Here is a 21133-nt window from a genome sequence, read left to right on the forward strand (position 1 = left end):
ATCTCCCCGTTTTGCTCCCTCTCTCTCTCTCTGTCCGGACCACCAGAGCAACCCGGGCAGGAGGGAGCAAGGGACCCCGTTTGTTTGTTTTGACAGCCTAACAAGTGAACATCCTCCAGGGCCTACAGGCTAACCCTGCAGTTTAACCCCCCAGAGAGGGAGCTCATCCTGGGGCTGGGAGCAGCGCCGACTGGGCGCTGGCTGTTGGGTCATACACTCTGGAGATGCCCTGTCTATCCTGTCTAAACAAACTCAAGTCCTTCTCTTTAATATCATCAGCACTTCTTTTAAAGTGAGCAAGTCTTGCAGTGTAGTACTGTAAGCAGTCTGTCAGGGTATGGGTGTGTGCATGTGTCTGTGAGTGAGTGAGTGAGTGAGTGAGAGTGTGTGTGTGTGCGTGCATGCGTAAGGTTGGGAGGTGTTTACCCAACTTCCTTCTACTTCCTCATGTCATCATTTAATGAGTCCTAGGAACAGAGGTATGAGAGCCTAATTGGTCGAGCCGATTACTGCCAAGGAGGGTATGCAGGAAATGACCTGCCCTCTCAGGGAAGCATGTGACCAGCTCCAGGAGATACTGTACCTCTGACTCACTTCGCTGGCTAGAGATGAGACATGAGGGCTCTTTGTGTGACACACACACACACACACACACAGGAAGCTGAGAATGGAATGAGTAACGAGAGGAAAGGTGGATTCAAAGAATGCTAAACAGACATGGAGAGATCGCCATTTTCAACACATCAACAACTTCCAGCATTGTAATGACTGACCTTGGGTAATCAACTGCTGATTGAACTGTGTTCAAAGCCCTGTTCCCAGCCAACTCTCCAGACTCTAATCACATCAATATTTATGGAAGTAGATTTATTGTCATTTGGCCCAAGGTCCTAGGTCAGACAACTGGATAATTTGAGAAATAGTCCAACCATGCATTCTTTATATCATGAATATGAGGGAAGCAGGCCAATGATTTAAATCTCAACTCGGATTCACACAACCACTGGATGCAGAGAGATACCATCACATAGTGTGTACATAATTATAAGCATTACATTAAATGTATAATTTTCTAAACTAGGAGAGAAGATGGTAAAGCCATTAGAGAGGTGACCATAATGTAGTTAGGGCGGGGGACCAGGGGAGAGACTGGGAGAGAGACGGAGAGCAGGTGATCCAACAGGAACTCGGTTGCTGGCTCAGGAAGAAGTTCTGCTGAGCTTGTCACAGCAGGGTCTCCATCAGAACACTGATAACTCAGTCTTGATTGGGTGGGAGGCCAGGAGAGCCAATCAAAAGTCCTCAACCACAAACACAGAGCCCCTACCCCACTCCATATACGCTCGTCAGATCTAAATGTACTGTAGTGGAATAAAGCATGCACATAACTTAAAGCTTCCTCTAAACATGACTATATTAGCATATCATCTCAGAAATCTACCCCAGTAGAACATTACACATGTAAAAAGCTTTGCGGTGCGGGCTATGTTACTGTACAACACCTTGGGCTAACGTGTGCCTTGTCTGGAAAACAGTCAAAGACTTCTGACTTTTCCTTTGAAAAAGTAACACAAAAAAAAGGAAAGCAAAACCTCTAACATGCAGATGTTTTGGATCAAGCTTTACAGAGGACCTAAACACAACCAGGAGCGGGGGGCCTTAGGGGGGGAGGAGCGGCGTGCAAAGCCCGTCCGATGTTACTGATACAGTGACAGTACTCTGGATCTGTCTGGCCTCTGACTTTTATGCTAACACAGACTGAACTTTGTCACTTCAGATGATCAAAGGCTCTCCACCCCCCCCCCAGGTCCTCTCCTAACCCAACAGAGTCCTTAAGTCTACCCACAGAGACACCAGAACCTCCATACCAAACACCTGGATTACTCAGGAGTACTGGATTGTTGCACAGTAGCCAGGGATGAGGCAGTGTCTCACTACCTCTCTGCCTCCCTTAGCCCTTAGTCTGTCTTAATAAATCACTGAGTTAGGCTACGGAGGCTATCTGTGCATCTGTAGTAGACAGCATGAGTCCCAGCTCAGACAGGTCCCAAAAAAAGACCAGTGTCCAGGGCTTAGACATGTCCCAAAGAGAGATCCCTGTCCAGGGCTTAGACATGTCCCAAAGAGAGACCAGTGTCCAGAGGTCAGAGAGATATTACAACGTACCACGCAGGTCCTTCCTCAGACGGGATAGATCCTTCTGGAAGTCCTCAAACTTCATCTGGGAGGCCTGGAACAGGTCCTGAGGCTCAGGGAGAGGGTAGACACACGTCTCTCTGCCAGCGTCCTGCCAACACACACACACACACATTATTTTGTTCACCAATCACCTTTATACGCCCCCCCCCAAAAAAAACTGGATCCAAAATCTAATTTATTTCGGACACTGAAACATCTCTTGTACATGGTGTGTGTGTATGCATGTGTGTGCACATGTAGGTTGAGGTTGTGTTTGGCTCCGTTCGAATTGCTACAGTTTTGTATAGCTAAACACCTTATTTACAACAGGCAGTTTTTGGATGTGCTGCCAGCGGTAACTGCCTACAGGCCAGCAGAACAGAGCAGAGCAGAGCGGAGCAGAGAGCATTAGTTAGAGCAGAAAATAAGGAGGGAAAATAAATAACATTTAACAACATTCTTTCACTCTCTCACTCTCTCTCTCTCCTCACTTCCCAAGACATTAGAGAGCAGCATGTCTGAAACATGTATCCATAGTAGAAGGCTGGGAGTCTGGGACGTGAAAATGAACAGGTTGAGGACTTACCTCGTCAAAGTGCCTGAGATAGTAAGCCACAATGTAGGACAGAAGACTTCGCATGTTGTCCTGTGATTTGAAAAGAAACACAGCACAAAAGTAACTACTTACAGTAATATGCAAACAGGTCTAAATCGCTAGCTTTGCTAGCCTGGATTCTGTGGCACTGGGTTTCACCAACACTCAGTGACGAGGATGCAGGCTCAGTCCCACTCACACTGCTCTTCACGTCCTTGAGCTTGGGCAGGATGTCCAGGTTGAAGCCATCCGCCTGGCCTCTGGTCCGGTTCCCTCCATTCATGAAGTTCCCAAAGGCCAGAACCAGACCCAGCACCTTCATCACCCCGTTTCCACTCTGCAGGATCTGGTGTGTGTGTGTGGGGGGGGGGGGGGGGATAAGGGCACAGAGGGAAAATGTATGAATGTGGAAAAGAGAGGGAGGATGACAGAGATAAGAGAGGAAGTGCCGAATAAGGGACAAGGGCAAAAAGTACACACAATAATTAGCACACACAAACACACACTTACAGTGCAGGCTCTTTGCAGGATTTCTAGCTTGCGGTGGATGGAGGAGCTGCACTCAGAGAAGGTGGACTGGAAGAGGATACAGAAGACCCTGCCTGAAAAGTTAGGGATCTCTGAGAGCTGGAACAGAAACCTGGGATGGAGGAGAGAAGGAAAGAAGCGGGATCTTCCACTAAACTTTAGATTCTAGTCACTGGAACGTTTGTACAAGTAAGTATGGTGGTCTTACTGTTCAGGCTTATCCAGGGGCTTGGCGTTTTCTTTGTCTTTGGAGGATTTGATGTGCTTTTCAATCTTATCCATCTCATCTTGTTGTGCTCTCTGTGGAGAAGCAAAAACAAAACAATAACTTCTGTATCAGCAGGAATGTTTTAAAGGACACATGATTGGTAATCCTGATGTCATTGTAAGATCTTTATTAGGGTTTTGGGGTCAACGATTATGCAATCTACATACGAGAAATAGTAAACACCACAAGATATCATAATTCACTCTCCTGGAGTGGCTAACTAGGACCACAACATAAGACTATGCTACACACACAACAACATTATTGAGGTTTAACATTTAAACACTTTTACCAGAAAGGCTTTTTGATCCTGCCGCCCAAACTATTGTGTACAAGCCAACAACTCCAGAACAAACATTTCCTTGCTGAGTGGGCTTAAGGGGAAAACCAAAGCAATAAAAGAGGAGAGAAGCCACAATGTCTCTAGTGTTTCCTTCTCTCAGCATTCTATAGCACAACTGACAATGTGGTTAACCCTTAATTATACAAAACGTTGAATCGTTCTTAGACGTCAGGAGGGCCGGTGTAGCACTGCCCCTAGAGAAAACTATGCTTGTAATAATAATAATAAAACACTTCACAAATAAACTAATGAATGGTTCAAAACAGACTCAAAACAAGGGACCAAACCAAAACAGCTCGACAGCCTCCGAGTGATGATTTAATTCAGCAAGATTAGGCCAATATGCTCCATGGTCGAGAACACGTCTTCATGTACTGGACATGTCTTATATCAACCATACTATACTGCATACTGCACCGTTTCTTAACCCAACTCCCTCTTGGTCAAGTTGAAGCATCTAGCATGAAACCAAAAGGCAATCATTGTAATCCAAAGCACCTCAGCTCCAAACTCAATGGTGTGCCTTTGTGAAACTCTGACAGAGGGCCGCTAGGTGTGAGTGGCTGTCTGAATGGATTGGCTAGCCCTTGTAAACATACCAGCTGTAGAGTAAAGTAAACACCACGGTAAACACTTCACGTCTAGATCAAACACCCTGACGACCCAACACCGTTTTAACCACTTAGCAGTGGTGGGGGAAGGATGGAGCGTGTTCAAAAAGCACCAGAGAGAGAGAGAGAGAGAGAGAGAGAGAGAGAGAGAGAGAGAGAGAGAGAAAGAGGAAACAAGAAAGGAGACAAAAAAACACTAAGGAGGAATGAGCTCCATCATGTAGTATTATAGCTCCCTCTTTTATAGTGACATGGGTCAGGGGAAGAGAGGGGGGAGAGAGAGGGTGAGTAAGGGGAGGGGGCGGGGGAAGGAGAGCAGCCTTGGTGTGAATGTAAACTTTGGAAAAACCTTCAGATCCATTAAGCTCCATCACCAAAATCAATCAGAGGGGGGGGGGGGGGGGGGGCAGGGAGGGGGGGGGGGCAGGGAGGGGGGGGGGGGGGCAAAGCTTCAAGGTCCCCGCTCGGCTTGCAGCATGCTTCCACAGCACTTCAAACGTGGGCATCAAACACAGTGATTAGGATTCTGTTCACTCTGCCATCTGTCCACAAGGGCAAGGGCTTCTGCTTCTAATTCACCAGGTTTTTAAAGTGTAAATAGTTTTAATAAAAAGCAGCCTTTTTCCATTCAGTGGGATTGTGATTTCGGGATGGGAGGCATAGATGGGAAATCAAGAGAGTGCTCTATTGTCAAAAGACACGAGGGATAAATGTGTATCTTGGCTCTGGGTAATCAGTAATAGTATCTTGACGTGTGGGTAAGATCCCAACACATACGACCTAAACATCCGAACCAGAAACATGAACCAGAGTTGCAGCAATAATGGAAGAAAAAAAAAACCCTGTATTGAACATTTGTAAAGCACTGTGTTTTTACAGTGTTTCTCTTTTTTCAATTCTTCTGAATACCATTTCTGCAGGCCTGGTTTCCATAATTACTGAATAAGCTGTCCAGACACAAACATCTTCATGTTTCCTTCTCCCATTCCTCTCTCTTTTCATACAGTACTGTAACTCCCTACATTTTTTCTCTTTTGTAGCTACAAGAGGAGGCTGACATCGGACGTCTCTGAAGAGTGAGGATGGAGGTGAAAAAGGGGGGAGGGGAGGAGAAAAGAGAGGGGTGGTGGTGGTCTGAAAGGAGTGGAGGATGGATGAGAGGAATGAACAAGGGATGAAAGAGTACAGAAGTGAAGGATGAAGAGAAGAGGAGAGAGGGAGAAGTGGAGTGGGGGATGAAGTATAGTCCTCCAAGACATTCCAGTCACAGGCCTTCTCAGGGGTGCCCTGGTGCCATAACGGGCAGACAAACTGCCGAACCATGGAACGCCTGAGGGCCCGGGGGCTGAGCGGGGCCTTACAAGAAACAGGGTCTCCCGGGAGGAGCAGGGGGCCAGAGGAGAGCTGTGCCAGTTAGAGCCTGGCGGGGCCTGCCATAAAGCTTTCTATGGTGGTGAATTAGGAAAGGGCGACAGGATGGAGTCTTGCATGTAAAGAGTCAAAACAAAAATATAGAAACACAAACTGGGGGTTTTGAAACTGCGCCTCAGGCAAGTAGAAAAGAGGGGGGGGAGAGAGAAAGAGAGAGAATCTTGTGTCAAACACAAAAGGCATTTACCAAAGCTCGAACCAGACACGTATTTGGAACATTAAAAACACTGCAATCTGCTATCTGGCACTGGACAGCAAATACCATCTTTTCTGATAGATACAAAGCAGAGACAGATCCTGATAAAGGAAATATTCAGGAGCTTCCAGTTGGCAATAGAAAAATAAAGAAGTTGTAACCAAAAAGAGAAGTGTGTACATGGTCATTGCATGTCTGGCGACAATGAGACAAATACGTCCTCCTCAATGAAAAGGCATCCCTCAATAAGAGACTAACTTTACTAAAGATTAACTCATTTCTCAAAGTGAAAGAGAGAGAGAACGGGAAAGGCCAGTCTTTTGACCTTGATTTTAAGGATTTATTGTAACACGTCGGAGTCTATTGGACATTGTGGCCATCAGTCGGACCGGGGGTCTGTAGTGGGGGGGGAGCTGTGAGTAGTCTCCAGCCAGACACAACCTTTTAAGGGTCCTCGCTGCCTCTACACAGAGCCAGCGACTGGCCTGCTAATACACCACGACATTCCAGTAATTGATATCAGGTATGTGAGAGCACAAAGAGCCAAGAGCGCTCCTTTCTTTCTTTTGCTCTTACGTGATTTCTTTTAATGAAAGCAACATTAATAATGTCACTGGATACAGTATGTAACCAAAGTCAATTGCATGACATTATGAAGAAAAAAAAGAGGACCAAACTCTGGTGCCAGTTTTAATACATGAAACAAACGTGCGTTCTTCCGAGATGGCAAACGAGGGTAATTTGGGTTTTTACGAGGCTGATTCTGCAGTAAACACAGAGCGTTTCTATGCAGCCTTTGCAGTCCACAGATTCATTGTAATATTATTGCAGTTCGTTTCGATTTGGGCCTTTTGATGTTAACCAGACTACATTTGAAGTCCAGATATTGGAGAGGATTCCAAGCGTATACATCCTGTACAAAAACTCCTCTCTCTCTCTTTCTCTCTCTCTGTGTCCCTCCCTCTTTGCACATGTATCAAAGGCTCTAGATCAATCTGATTACTCAGGAGATTAAATAACAAGATGGACTCAATTATTCAGTATGTTCTGTACAGTAGGTTTCAAAGTTATAGAACAGAGCACTACCCATTTAGGAGTTTGATGAGAAACACTTGGTATTGTCCCTGCTGTGTGTTTGAACGGGCCATGTTCAGTGTCTGTTTCTTCAAGTCTCCTTCCTGGTAGATATTCTACACTGGTGCATTGTGGTACTCTGTCACAGAAAGCTCGCAATACCTTCTGTTCTGATGGGTTAAGGGATTGACGGATGATTGACCTTCAGTGACCTTTGACTACCTTTGATGCAGGGGTCAGCTGGGGGTGAGATACTTACGTTTTCGTAGAGGGCCTGCAGCGTCTCCAGGTCCACCACAGTGTTGTCCAGGTTCATAATGGCTGGAGAGAGGGGGGAGAGAGATGGAGAAATGTTTAGAAAAAGAGAAATAGGGCGAGAAAAAGAGGTTTCCAACAAGGAGTGACACGTCAGAGGTTAATAGAGTGTAACCAGTGGTCATGAGGTGAAAGGCCAGCGCTCCTGAGCTCCTGGCCCCCCCGCACGCCGCCATAAGGACACAACACGCCGTGGCGCCACTTGTCTTAAACCCTGCTCGCCGGCCAAGACGCCAGCGCCAACAAGACGCCAGCGAGCGTGATCAGGAGCCCTGAGAGCCGAGAGAAGGGGAGGAGGGAACCGTACCACCAACAGAAGGAGGGAGGGGGAGAGAGAGAGAGAGAGAGAAAGAAAGAGAGATGGTGGCCGGTACCAGCGACACCAAATAAGCTCATTGGTGTCCCACAGGCAGGTCTGCAGGGCTGGCTGGGCCTGCTTTAATCCCTCCCAGTAATAACCTCTCTGCTTGGCCCCTACTCCAGGTCAAACCCTCACCGTGTCAAGCCCACAGCTTTACAGCAGATTTGGACATATTTCTTTCCTATTCCCACAGGGTTCAGTGCCACCCACAGGATCCCCCCAATCCCATGTCACCCTCTCCCAAACTGCTTGTAGCAACCATCCCTTCCAGCCGACCAAGCTTGACACCACTAAGCAGCTTAATGGGGGTGTGATGAGTCTGGGGGCAATTAACTAGATTTGTCTCAGGTGGGGGTCCCTCCAGTCAAGACTGTCAGACTGGGACTACTCTTCTCCAGCACCTAAAAACTACAGATACCAAGCTACACACTCCCAGACCATTCATGTCATCATCATAGCCTATGCATGTCTATCTCTCTCAAAGCTTCATGTACAGGAACATGACAGTTGTCCAAACTGAGCAGCCCTGCAGAAACCTCTAGTCTGCCATCCTATTGTGTTGGAGCTTTCTCTTTGCTGTGGGCTGACACAGTCTCTGGAAACACTACACCTGGTTAGAGAGAAACACAAAACGCACACATGCGCACTCCAATACACACAGCTATGTCTGCATTCCGAAACAAAAACCTACATACACACACACACACACACACACACACACACACACATGGCAACAAACTCACTTTTATACACACACACACACACAGGCGCTCACCTCCACGGAGGGTGGAAATATTTGCCTATCAACATTTAATCAGTCAGCAGCACATGGCCGCGCTGACGAGGGCGCTGATGAAAGCACCCGCTACCTCGGGCCTGTCAGAGAACAAAGAGGCGGTGCCTGAATTCCCGCTGTCGCCTCTTTGTCTCGGCGGCCAGGGATCTGGCGCCTCCAACTGTAATCCTTTAAAAGTAAATGTTTGAACACAAACAGAGCTGAAGATGTGGATTGTTTAATCTAAGATATAGTGTTACATCGCAGGGCTTTCGGGTGCTGAGGCCACGGAGGGAGGAGGTAAGAGAGGTGGAGCTCGGCCGCCCATCGGTCTATCTGCATGTGTGTGCGGTGTGCGGTGTGTGTGAGAGAGAGAGAGTCAACACTCCTCCAGTGAGGGTCAGGAGTGTTGATATGGGACAGGTTTGTCTGAGCGAGTGAGAAACTGCACCCAAAGGACGAGAGCGTGTTACTGTGCTGCTACCGCCACGACACTGGTGAGGAAGGGAGAGCTGAGAGGTGTGCATGGCTCTGGGTGTGTAGACCTTCAGTATGGAGGTTTCCTTTACCCTAGGAACCAGCCAAGCAGGGCTAAAGGAGTGGTATTGTTTTCATTTGTGATCTGAGGCAGAGTAGCACGCACTAAACAATAAACAATTCTGGGTGAAATCCAGCCTTTTGTTTGAGCTCAGTGCTGATGAGCTACAGTTTTTTTTTGTTGCATTGATGGTAGCAACGAAAAACATCTCAGCGCGAGGTGTGAAGTTGACAAGAGCCAGACACACACAGGCACATCAAACCAGCCTCGTTAACACTGCATCCAGCCGTTGTCCCAGCTCAAAGGATATCCATGTTTATCATTCCTCACTGTTTGAAACGAGACCTGTAGGAAACGGCATTAAGATATTACAGTATGTATACAGTCCATTCTACATAAGGAGTGTGTTGGTAAAATGACACTATCAACAATCACACAGAAATTAGTTATTTGGCTTTCTTTGGATTTATTCCCTGCATAACATGGAGGTATAGGAACAGCTCTACCACAGCGCCCTGCACACACACACACATAAACACACACTGAGACAGGCATACACCCCAGTAGTAACAGCCTCATTGGATTCCACAGAAAACTTCATTGGTCCAAGATGCTGAGACCAGCTGGAGTCCAAGTATTTGACAATCCAAGGTAAAATTGATACATTAAATAGTATATTATTTTGGGACTGAAATCTTAAATCAGTTGAAAAGTAGACGTGGACATTATTCCCATGTCAAATCAAGCAGGATTTCTGTATCTGGCAAGGTATTCCTGGTCTGACCACCAAAGACCAGAACATTGAGACAAAGCTGTGCTCAACACATATAACTGACAAACTTTACATTTGAAAAGCTGACCCTGTCTTTTGTACGCTCCTGCTTTACTTACTTTTTTTTTTACAATACAGTGTGTGTGTGTGAGAGTGAGTAAGTGAGAGAGAGATAGACAGCAAGAAGGTGTGTGTTCAGCGCTTATGCGCTCGCACTTCAGCATGCGTGTGTCCTCATCCAACTCCTCTATGGAGTTGACCTCCTGGAAGGGCCAACAGATACCGCCAACGTTTTGAATGTACACACCGGCTGTAAATCAGCCCAGACGGGGGAGGATAGCTCTCCATCTCACTACATGTCCAGTCACAGATGCTGTATGGGACATGGGATATATGAGACACATGTAATCCTTTTACAGGTCAAACTCAAGACATGACTAAAGGCAGGGAGCAGAACTCCCTTAGAACGGGGAGTAGTACAGAACCACCACAGGGAGGGAAGCAGCCTGGGTTCTCATGTATGGGTTCTCACACCTGCATACAATCCTTTCTACAGGATGAATTTGGGGTTGGGGGTGGAGCAGGGAAACTTCAGAAAATCATATTTTATGATCTAGCCGCAGCTATGTGATAATGACTAGAAGTAGCTTATTTTCAAAAGGAAATTAATAGTGATATATGCGAAGAGAACGCTTGCCTGTGTTCACAACTATGCTATTAGACGCCAGGCTAGCGATTCATATCCATGCAAATGTGCCAAGTCAGATTAACTGTTTAGAAAAGGAGATCTATGGAAGATGTGAACACTTACAGATTCCTGTAAATAACCACAGGCAATCTATCTGATCCCCTCTGTAGATGCGATAATCACAGAGTGCATCCATACCTCAGCCTAGGCCTCTGATTTAGGAGCCATACACAGACACACATCTAGAGGGCAAGAGTGCAGGGTTGATTTAGGGTATGCACCTTTCCTGACACCATTACAAATTCCCAAGATCATTTTACAGACTTACAAGGATGGGAGGTGGAGAGGGTCGGGGAGCTCAAACCTGGCAACCGCAGGCTAACACCAATCCAATGAGAACCAGGGAAAGCTGGATGGAGAATCTCCCTCCAATCCTGCGACTAGATGTTTAACAAAGGATAGGCCTGATCTTCGTGACAGAGCCCTTGCATATGCCTGGCCCGCTGGCATATAAACACATTGATTAGACGGAAATTAACGACAAATTCTTCTGGCACCGGTATAAAATATACAGCAACATTCCACCCCCATAGAGGCCTGATGGATTTGCAGAGCTAAAATAAACGGACGGAATATCTCTTTCTCCTTCCCTCTCCCCCAGCAGTGTGAGAGGTCTCTCTCTCCTTCCCTCTCCCCCAGCAGTGTGAGAGGTCTCTCTCTCCTTCCCTCTCCCCCAGCAGTGTGAGAGGTCTCTCTCTCCTTCCCTCTCCCCCAGCAGTGAGAGGTCTCTCTCTCCTTCCCTCTCCCCCAGCAGTGTGAGAGGTCTCTCTCTCCTTCCCTCTCCCCCAGCAGTGTGAGAGGTCTCTCTCTCCTTCCCTCTCCCCCAGCAGTGTGAGAGGTCTCTCTCTCCTTCCCTCTCCCCCAGCAGTGTGAGAGGTCTCTCTCTCCTTCCCTCTCCCCCAGCAGTGTGAGAGGTCTCTCTCTCCTTCCCTTTCCCCCAGCAGTGTTTGAGGTGAACTAATGTCATCTACAGGGACGTCTCACAGCTAGTTCATCTGCAGAATCCAGTTTAGCAACTAGCTTAAACTGGCTTACAATAGCAGATCTCCGTTCTTAAATTATCATGTTGCGCCACACTGAACTAGATCTTCATATATGGGGATTATTTTATCCCCCCCACCGATCCAACCCACACCCCCCCCTCTCATTCTATTCCCTGTCGTTGATAAGCGGGCATTTCTCTCTACCACACGATATATGGTTACCCCCGGTTACCACCACCACAAACAGATGGGAGACGATACATCCGTGTTGCAGTCGGTTCCCATTATGCTCCGAGCGGCCCGAGCTCTGAGCTGAGGCTCTGAGCTGAGGCTCTGAGCTGAGGCTCTGAGCTGAGGCAGGGCCGCATCATTGTTTTCACGTTTCCCTCTCTGACTGAGATCCATTTGCAGTTCTCCACAATACCACACACGCCTGGCGCCAGCCTCGGCTCCTCACTACGCCGCTACCGCTCTGTGTGTGGGGGGGGGTGTAAGTCTGACAGGATGGAGTCCTGAACACTGACACCTTAATATGCTGACTGCCTTGCTAAAGATTTAGCAGGAACAAATGTGTCTCTCGCTTGATGAAAACATTTTGTGCCTGTGCATGTGTGTGTGTTTGTGTGGAGAATGGGGATAGTGGATAAGGAATTCCTGAGATTCTTGCTGGTTGAATTACATCAACCATCCAGACATATGTCCTGTATTGGGAGTTGTAGAAACCCAAAGAACACAAACCAAACAGTAATGTCTGTGACTCCGACACACAGCCAAACCTCAACACATTGCTGTTGAGTGCTGTGGCGTTTTAGAGAAAAGCAGAAACCAACATTACTCATGCAAATGGCTGTCACTTTTGTCTTCACTGTTTATAATTCAAATGTGGCGACAAATAAATCCACGATTTGCCTTTCATGGCAGAGGAGATTTAACACTGAATGTAATGGATGCAAATCAGCAACTGTACTGCATCTTACAGTAAACTGCACTGGTGAGTAAGGGTGGAAAAGGTGGAGAGAGGGGGGGGGTTGAAAGTGAGACGGAGGAGGGCGAGATACAAAAGGGGGGGAGAGAGAGAGATACCAGCCAGGGACCTTTCCCAACCACAGAATGTCTGAAACCAAACAATCGTATCAACGACACAAACAACAACAACAACGACAATGGAACAGCGAGACTGGGTCAGTCAACGAGGACAAGGAAATACAAGGGAGGCTCTGACGCACACACAGACTATCTGAAGGAAACCCATTCAATACCGGCTCCTACTGGAAGCTGAGGAGAGCTCGGAGCTGGACTGAACGCATCGAGTCAGGACATCTATTTGAGGCACGCCAGCCTCGCCCTCACAGCCTCCCAGACTTCATAAACGTGGTCCCATGGTCCTCCTATGGAGGGTCTCTGGAGCGGTTTGAGGCCTGGCCCCTGGACTCACCATGCTGGATGTCCTTCATATCCAGGTGCAGACTGGACATCAGGATGCCTACTGCCTGGGAACGCTTGTTGTTCAGCAGCTTCACCACCTGAAACACACAGGCAGAGATGGCTGATGAAGGCACACGCAACACACTGCATCTGTGATCAAACATGTTAGTATCATGCACTTCTGATCCTTGAATTTCTGCTGTTCTACTTGCACTACTTGTACGCCACTTTGGGTAGAAGCGTCTGCTAGAAATCTTTTATGCAGATATCAATAAAGCTGGTTACATGAGCACATGCATCATTACATACTACATATCCTTACAGGGACAGTTCACCAAACATTCTAAAATTCATATTTTTCCTCTTACCTATAGTACTATGAATCCATCTAGATTGTTTAAGTGCCGAGTTTTAGAGATATTGGCCTTCTAAGATATGCTGGAGATAGATGGAACTCGGCTTGTGGTAATTAAAGCGTCCAAAAACCCATTGGATAAACTCAGCAGCAATGTCTCCTGCCAAAAATCATGACCTGGTTACTCAAGATAAACCACAGAACTTCTTGTGAGCAGTTTCATGTAGGAAGTTTGGTAGAAAGAAAATAGCTCCTACATGAAACTACTCACAACATATCTGTGGACTCTCTTGAGTAACCTGGTCATGATTTTTGGATAGAGACAGACACTTTTTTGGGCGCTTGGAGCACCACAAATATGTATTTTGGATTGTTGGCTGAAGCATCCCTTTAAACTATCACTTTATTTACATTATTGAGGCAATTTGGTCATAAGGGAGTAAAGGACTCACGTCAAGGTGAAGGAAGAGATGAAGGAGGGAGATAGTGGAATAGAGAGAAGGAAAGCAAAGACCAAAAAGAAAGAAAGAGAAAGAAACAAACTGACTGTCTAGTTCACATCCTCTGACTCCTGTCCCAGAAGTCAAGGGCAGTGATGGTCAATTGACTTTAAAAGCCTGCCATCCCAGTTAAGCAGTTACTCGCTCCTCTGACGTTTATTATCTCCTTGCGTTAAGTGTTCATTGGAAGCAGATGTGCTCATTGTGTACCTGGAGATGTAGTCTGTTAGCGAGCTCACTGCAGCAGCACTGGATAGACAAGAATTCCTTAAACTGACAATAAATGTGAAAGGCCGAGGAAAACGGCTCCAAGAATACTGCCTGGACTTGACTTGCAGCACACACACACACACATAAATCTGTCTGTGAACGTTTCCAATAGCCTGTCCCCTACAGCACCCTGGCACACAATTTCTTAATGAGGAAAACAAAAACAAAAGCAAAGTTGAAGAAAACAAGACAAGGCATTGGAAACATTGGAAAGACGCCTGTGCGTGATCATCCGAAAGGAGCAGGGTCCCATTCCTGACCAGCCTCAGCTGGTCCACACTCCTCTCCTGCACTGATTAGATAATTACTGAGGGGGAGGGGGGGGTTATGGTCCAAGCCCAGACCAGAGTCTGCTCTAGAGGGGAATATCAGGTCACTCAACCACAATACTGGAGAACCAAGGGTCTCCAGCCAGTCATGACTTTCTCTGTGCCTGCAGACACACACATGCACACGCAAACACACATGCTCACGCAGAGCTGCAGCAAAAACAAAACCCCATTCTCCGAACTTCGTGTCAAGATCTGTATCAACATGCTGGACAATGGTGCGTCATCAAGAGTGAGCCTTGACAAAGCTGGGTGGGCACCCATGTCTAGACAAACAGCGTGGAAGCACAAATGTGTTACTGACATTCTTAGAACTCTGGCATTCCCTTTAGCAGCCTCTAAGAGCTGCTAGGAATGAATTATATATCCTTACTTAAACACTTCCTATTGCCAACATGCCTTCTGCAATTTCAGTAAAGAAAACATGTTACTTCCTATGAAGAAAAATGTTTCTGGACAACTTCTGGTCGTTTGGAAGCTTGGGGGAAAAAGAAGAAAAAATAAAAAAAGATACCAATTATTTCAATCAGTTTGTGTCTGAGGTCATGTTTAAAGCAGGAACCACAGACTGACTGAGCTCTCAGTTCCTCTGAAACACATCAAAGGTGAGAGTTTTTTTCAACCGAACTATTTAGGAGGTCAATTGCTGAAACAAATAAAATTCCTAAAACACTTTTATTTGGCGACTCAAAATTGCCTCCAGATTTACAGCAAAAACACAACTTGGCAGAAAGTAATGTGATTTGGGACAGCTATAATTCAAACAAGATAGATATGGTGGTTAGAAATTCTACAACTTCATAACATGAATAAAATATCTTTGCTGTTGATGAAATCATGGGTAAGAAATGTAAATAATTATAAAATGAAGCAGAAAGCGCTATACAGGAGCAATACACATTCTGCAGGAATGTAAGCCTGGAAAGAAACCATCCAATTCAGTAGATGTTCAATGAGATCTAATTGAACTAGAAAAAGGCTAAGATAGAGAATGCGGGATAGAGAAAGAGGGAGAAAAACAGAGAAAGAGACGACAGCTGCTTCGATTTGAGCCTTTAGCACCAGTGGTCGGGGAGCTAAGATCGGAGACAGAACGCTTCCGTATTGTGGTAAACAATGAAGCCACAGACGCCAAAACACCTTCCAACATCAAGCTGCCCTAACCTCAACCTGCTGCTTTCCTGCCTCGGCCTCAGTCAGCTCCCTCCCTGCCTCTGCTGACTCCTTCCCTGCCCAAAGTCTAGAACTTTGACACCTTGACAAGCACGCAGAGTCAACCTCATACAGGAGCTTCTGATGATGAGGAGGATGAGCGGAGGAGGAGGAGATGTACCTGTTTGGCTTTAGACTTGGTGATGGTGTCAGACAGGGGCTTTTTCTTCTCCTTGACAGCTGTTTTGGAGAACAGCTCCACAAACTCCTGGAAGTCCACGTCAGGCTCCTCGACCTTGTCCCACACCAGAGAGGAGCTCACCTCCCTGGGGAAAGATGGGGACATTGCAAGGTTTTACCTTTAGAAAATGCGGACATTCAGTAGCAAGCCAGATACATGTTTGATGTCTTTGAATTAAATACTGGTAATATTCAACTCTGGTGTCCCGAAACCAGTCCAGTCACAGTGACATTGTATAATGTAATAACATGCAACAACTATGTATGCTAGAATGGCATACATAGTATGTCAAAATATTTGTACTTCTTCATATTCAGCTGTATTCTGGTCCAGTACAAGGGCTTCATGGGCCTGGGAGGCTCAACCATGCCTTTCCGGGGGGGTTTCTCATGGGCCATTCCCAGGGCGTAAAGTCCCAGGGGCAGTGGAGGGGGCAGGGAGCCCAGCCCTCCAGACGTAGGGGGGAAACAGACTCCTGGAGGAGGTGGAGGTGGTGGGGGGGCTCCACAACCAGGAGGAGGAGGAGGAGGGGGTCCCATCCCAGGTAGCGGTGGAGGGGGTGGGGGTCCTCCGCCTGGCAGAGGGGGCGGTGGTGGTGGTGCTGACATGCCTGGTAAGGGTGGAGGGGGTGGGGGCATGGACATACCAGGGAGTGGGGGTGGAGGTGGAGGAAGAGGCATAGCACCTCCTGGTAGGGGTGGGGGTGGTGGAGGGGCTATGGCCTGCCCTGGAAGTGGGGGAGGTGGCGGGGGAGGCGGGGGAGGAACGAGTAGGCCAGGGAGGGGTGGGGGAGGGGGAGGAGGCGGAGGTTGGGTACCACTCTGCTGCTGCTGTTGGCACGTACACACGAATCCCTGCCCCTGTTTGGGTGAGCCGGGCAGTTCAGAGGGGAGGCCGGCGGGGCCAGAGGGGGGAACAGCCACCCCATTCTGGGAGGGGAGGGGCGGAGGTGGAGGGGGGGGTGGGGCCATGGATGCTTGTGTCTGGTCCACTAAAGGCACTTTGAACCTAAAGCCCTCGTCCATGGGCGACGTCTGGACGGACTTGGCTTCCAGGCGACCCAGGAGAAGGCACAGTCCCTCGTCCGTCTGCAGGTCCACATCGCACACAGCCCTCAGCAGCCCCGCCTCCCCCCCGCACTCCTGGTCCCTGGTGGCAGTGCCGTCTTTGTCCAGCAGGGGGTACTGTTTCTCCAGCTCTGCAATCTTGGTCCTCAGGTCCTCAATGGTCTGCTCAAGCTGCTCGATGACATTTACATGCTCCTCTTTCAGCTTCACCGTCTTGAACACCGACTCCTCCTGGTCATGTGAGAGAAAAGGAGAGAGAGAGGAGGAGAGAGAGAGCTACTAGGTGAATCTACACAGACAGTTGCAGTATGTAACGCTTGTACTGGATCCCACTTTTCAGGCAAATATATGAGAATGCTGCCCCCTGCTGACATAAGTTGTGATCAGCAGTCTGGATAATACATTATATTTTACATAACCTTTAGGATACGCTTTTATCCAAAGCGATGTACAAATAATGCATATAGAAAGTACTGAAGAAGATTAAAGATCAGAATCTCATAGTTCTACAGTATTCATGGTGGTCAGCGTCAAGGAACAGTCTGATCCCTGTGTGTTGGATCGGCAGGACGTGGTACTAACCTGCAGCTCTTTCTCCTGCTCCTTCTGTTGTCTCTTCAGACCCAAGATGGCTGCCTGGTGCTCTGTGGAAACAGGGAGGGGGAAACAAGATCAGCACAGGCAGACATGACCACAGAACTGAGGACGGGGGTGAACACTGCTGCACAGTCGCCTGATCTGGTAAATCAAGATCAATGTGGGACCTATACACAGTGATGACAGTTAATTTGGAAAATTGCACAAAAACAATAACTAAGCATGTTTTGGTCAGCTAGTGGTAGTCTGTGAGGCATCCGTAGCAGAGGGTAAGGGAAGTTAGGCAGTGGTGAGATTTGGGGCAACATGATGGTGGGAATAACACCCCATCTCTGCTTGCCCAAGCCCTGACTCTTTCATTGTTGCCAGGCAACCTCTCCCCCTTTCAAACCATGCGGTAGAAGCGACAAAACAGCTACACACACGTAATTTGGAAGACATAAAAATACAGTGGTAACTACATAAACACATAGCACAAGTTCAAGTTAGTCATGCAAATCAAGTTATTACTCACCCTCTTCATCCTCTATAGGAAGAAAATGCATGAAGAAAGAAAGATTACATTTAGAAACAACATTTAGTACCTTTCTGACATTTGTCCAGGCCATGCTCGGTAGATTTCAAACAAGCTAGGGACCTTCCTCTAAACAAGCTCCTCTCAGACAGAACCCATCCTACTGTTCAAGCCAGAGTGTAAAAAAGGTGAGGTGTAGAGCAGGGCTGCATATATTAGCTTTATTCGTTTCCCTTTCTCTTTCAACATCGGTGCATAAATCTTGCACAAGACAAAGCTGGGTCTCAAGTGCCTGGGTGGCTATACAGAAAGGTTAACCGAGAAGGAATAGAGCACATAAAATAAGACTGGAGAGGGCACGGAGAGATGGAGAAGTGAACTCACTGCAGAAAGGGGAAGGGTTTTCCCACACAGGGACCTTCTCAGTATGTCGTAGTCAATTCCTAAACTATAGTGGGTGCTACTTGTTTGATATACAGTGTGTGTGTGTGTGTGTGTGTGTGTGTGTGTGTGATGGGGGCGGTCACAATGCTGGCACTGCCTACCAGCCTCGGTGTACTTCAGGCCAGGCCGGTCCTCCCCTCCAGGTCTGGGCGGAGGCCACAGGGTCCTAATCTGCCCAGGGATGCGCCCTTCAATGTGCTCCATGGACTGGGGTGGCTGGCTCACTGCCGCCCAGGTGTACAGCTGGTCTTGCTGGGAGCGGGAGGAAACAGGGGTGGGTGAGTTAGGACCAGTAGAGGAAATGAATATACACCAGACCAGTGAAGGGCACCTTTCAACTGTCAACTACATGGCTTGACTACTACAGTAAGAACCACATCAGCATCAGCATGAACCGAAACCAGCACCAAGGTCTCGTGGTTGACTTTACTGCTGCTGTACATGGACGACGATCACACTTCATCACTCATACAGAGACATCACCATATACTAAACTGAGCCTCTAGAAATCCAATGCAACATAACCGATATTAGAATCCAGATAGCTGGATGAAGATGACTGCTAGCGGGATCCACCGGCTTCAGCTGGCTAACCTGCAAGTGTTCAAACAGGCTACATTTCCGCCGCACGGTCTGTTTGAGTTTGAGCCAAGCCAGGTCCAGCCTCCTCTCCCTCTCCTCACCCCGGCTCTGCCCGCTGACTGTCAGCAGCTCGCGGACCAGCTCCGGCACCTGGGCCAGGACCAGGGACCTGCTGGCATCCCCACACACCACTGCAGAGAGGGGGCAGCTGACGGGCTCCGCGGTGTCCCTGGCTCTCTCTGCGTCGGTGCCCGCATGCCTTTCGGGATCTGCCTCTCTGTCTGGGTCCGCGTGTCTCCTTCTGTCCGCATCGGTCTCCTTGTCCGACACACTCTCCATGTTGCGGTCAGTTTCAGGGTCGTAAATCACATGCGCTGTATTTCATGGTGTAGCTGTGTCTCTGGTAGCGGCCGGATCGGCGTTCGATGGTGCTCCCTGAGGAATGTGACTATCCTTAACGAACCAGGATGAATACAGAACGAGGTAGTGAGTCAGCATTTTTCCCGGGAAATGATATCCAGACCGTGTTGTGGCGGTACAGTAGGTTGCGTTCCTTTCTCGCAGGTGTCGCCCGCCCCTTGCAGTGCTCCCTCTCCTCTCAGCTCCAGAGAGCGTCCGCCTCCTCTCCTCTCTCCACCTGTCCCTGATCCTGATGATCCAGACTCTTCCTCTGCTGTAGATCTGCCGTGGCTGACATCCTCCCCGTCCTCGGCCGCGACAACCCTGTCCCGTCCCGCCGGTCTCCCTCTCCCCCCTCTCTCCCTCCCGCATGGTTTCCTGCTTGCCTTGCAGCTTTTTCTAGGCTGCAGACCAGCCTGGCTGCGGCTTGCAGTCAGATCAGGTTCTCAGTGACGATGCTCCGCGTGCAGGGTGGAGGAGAAAGGGAAGGTGGGAGGGAAAGATGGGAGGATGCAGTGAACGGGGGGGAGGGGGGGGGGGGGCGAGAGGGTGAGGAGGGGTAACGGGAAAGGAGGGGATGGAGGGCATGGAGGAAAAGTGGCAAAGGATGACTTAATGAATTCAGGTCAATGCCTGGCGAAGCTATCCAGTCACGTTCTCAGTGAGTCTGTGGTCCAAAACACGTTCACAAAGTCACACGTCGTGCAGGAGCGCTGGCAGCAGAGCTCTGGTCCCCAGACACTGCTACTGTACAGTGACACTGCGTCCTCATGTATTAATATGATCCTGCCTGAGCCGAGCCAGACACACTGCTGAGCAGGCTCAGATCCAGAAGGAATCAGATGGGGGGGCATTTGGTTTCCACAAGGGGGCATTTTGTATATAGCTCTCTTATAGAAACGTATCGCTAACGTATTGCTTTCAAAAGGTTGAAATATTATTCGTGAAAACAAGTTTAGATAAAAATATATGTTATGGATGAGACTGAAGGAGCAAACTCAGCATCCCATCTGAGTCATGTCAGTCCTAGCTGTACCAGGCGGCAGGCCTGTATTAAACCCTCAACTCAACAAGATAAAACACATGTTATCCTAAAGGAGACCGATTGTTCCTACACTGTACAGCTGGTATTTGTGGGGTCCAAGCCGAGATTCAATTTAACGGCCTCATGCATATCAAGGGCTGTGAAACTGAGAACATTTGTCTTCAATTTGGAGTTGGGTCGACTGTGGTCGGGTCGTGGTAACCATCAACGCTTCTCTATGATCTGGTTTCTAGCAGCATGAAATCCAGAGATGGAATCAAGCACATGGCGTAGCAGCAGTCTCATGGTTCTGACCCTGAACATGAAGAAACCCCCATCTGGGTTTAACAACCCTGCAGGCCAGCAGTGCTTTACTGTTTTACCTTTACTGTTTAAGTAAAGGTAGCACTGTAACTGTCAGGATTCTACAGCAAATAAATGTGCTTTGTTGACTGTATGTTGTGTACAAGTCTCAATGGACTGTGCAATGAAATATAAAAAGTTCCACATCTGAAAGC

The 21133-nt window shown here is 48.0% G+C and overlaps 2 protein-coding genes across 2 annotated transcripts in view; one reads left to right on the plus strand and one right to left on the minus strand.

Annotated features, from left to right (window-relative positions):
* Nucleotides 1-21133, plus strand: part of rgs7b (regulator of G protein signaling 7b) — a 183524-nt gene that overhangs the window by 36489 nt on the left and 125902 nt on the right. The window lies entirely within an intron of this gene.
* The window catches only part of fmn2b (formin 2b), a 45471-nt gene that overhangs the window by 13996 nt on the left and 10342 nt on the right, over nucleotides 1-21133 (minus strand). Inside the window, exons 6-17 of the mRNA XM_062475380.1 lie at nucleotides 19205-19525; nucleotides 18712-18862; nucleotides 17638-17699; nucleotides 16292-17286; nucleotides 15929-16073; nucleotides 13152-13239; nucleotides 7484-7545; nucleotides 3510-3601; nucleotides 3284-3413; nucleotides 2973-3119; nucleotides 2765-2824; nucleotides 2167-2287 (exon numbers count right to left, since the gene is read on the minus strand). Of these exons, the coding sequence (XP_062331364.1) occupies nucleotides 2167-2287; nucleotides 2765-2824; nucleotides 2973-3119; nucleotides 3284-3413; nucleotides 3510-3601; nucleotides 7484-7545; nucleotides 13152-13239; nucleotides 15929-16073; nucleotides 16292-17286; nucleotides 17638-17699; nucleotides 18712-18862; nucleotides 19205-19525 (2374 nt within the window). The remainder of the gene's footprint in view (nucleotides 1-2166; nucleotides 2288-2764; nucleotides 2825-2972; nucleotides 3120-3283; nucleotides 3414-3509; nucleotides 3602-7483; nucleotides 7546-13151; nucleotides 13240-15928; nucleotides 16074-16291; nucleotides 17287-17637; nucleotides 17700-18711; nucleotides 18863-19204; nucleotides 19526-21133) is intronic.

This window comes from Osmerus eperlanus, chromosome 12 (assembly GCF_963692335.1).
Source record: "Osmerus eperlanus chromosome 12, fOsmEpe2.1, whole genome shotgun sequence".
NCBI classification, from domain to species: Eukaryota; Metazoa; Chordata; class Actinopteri; order Osmeriformes; family Osmeridae; genus Osmerus; species Osmerus eperlanus.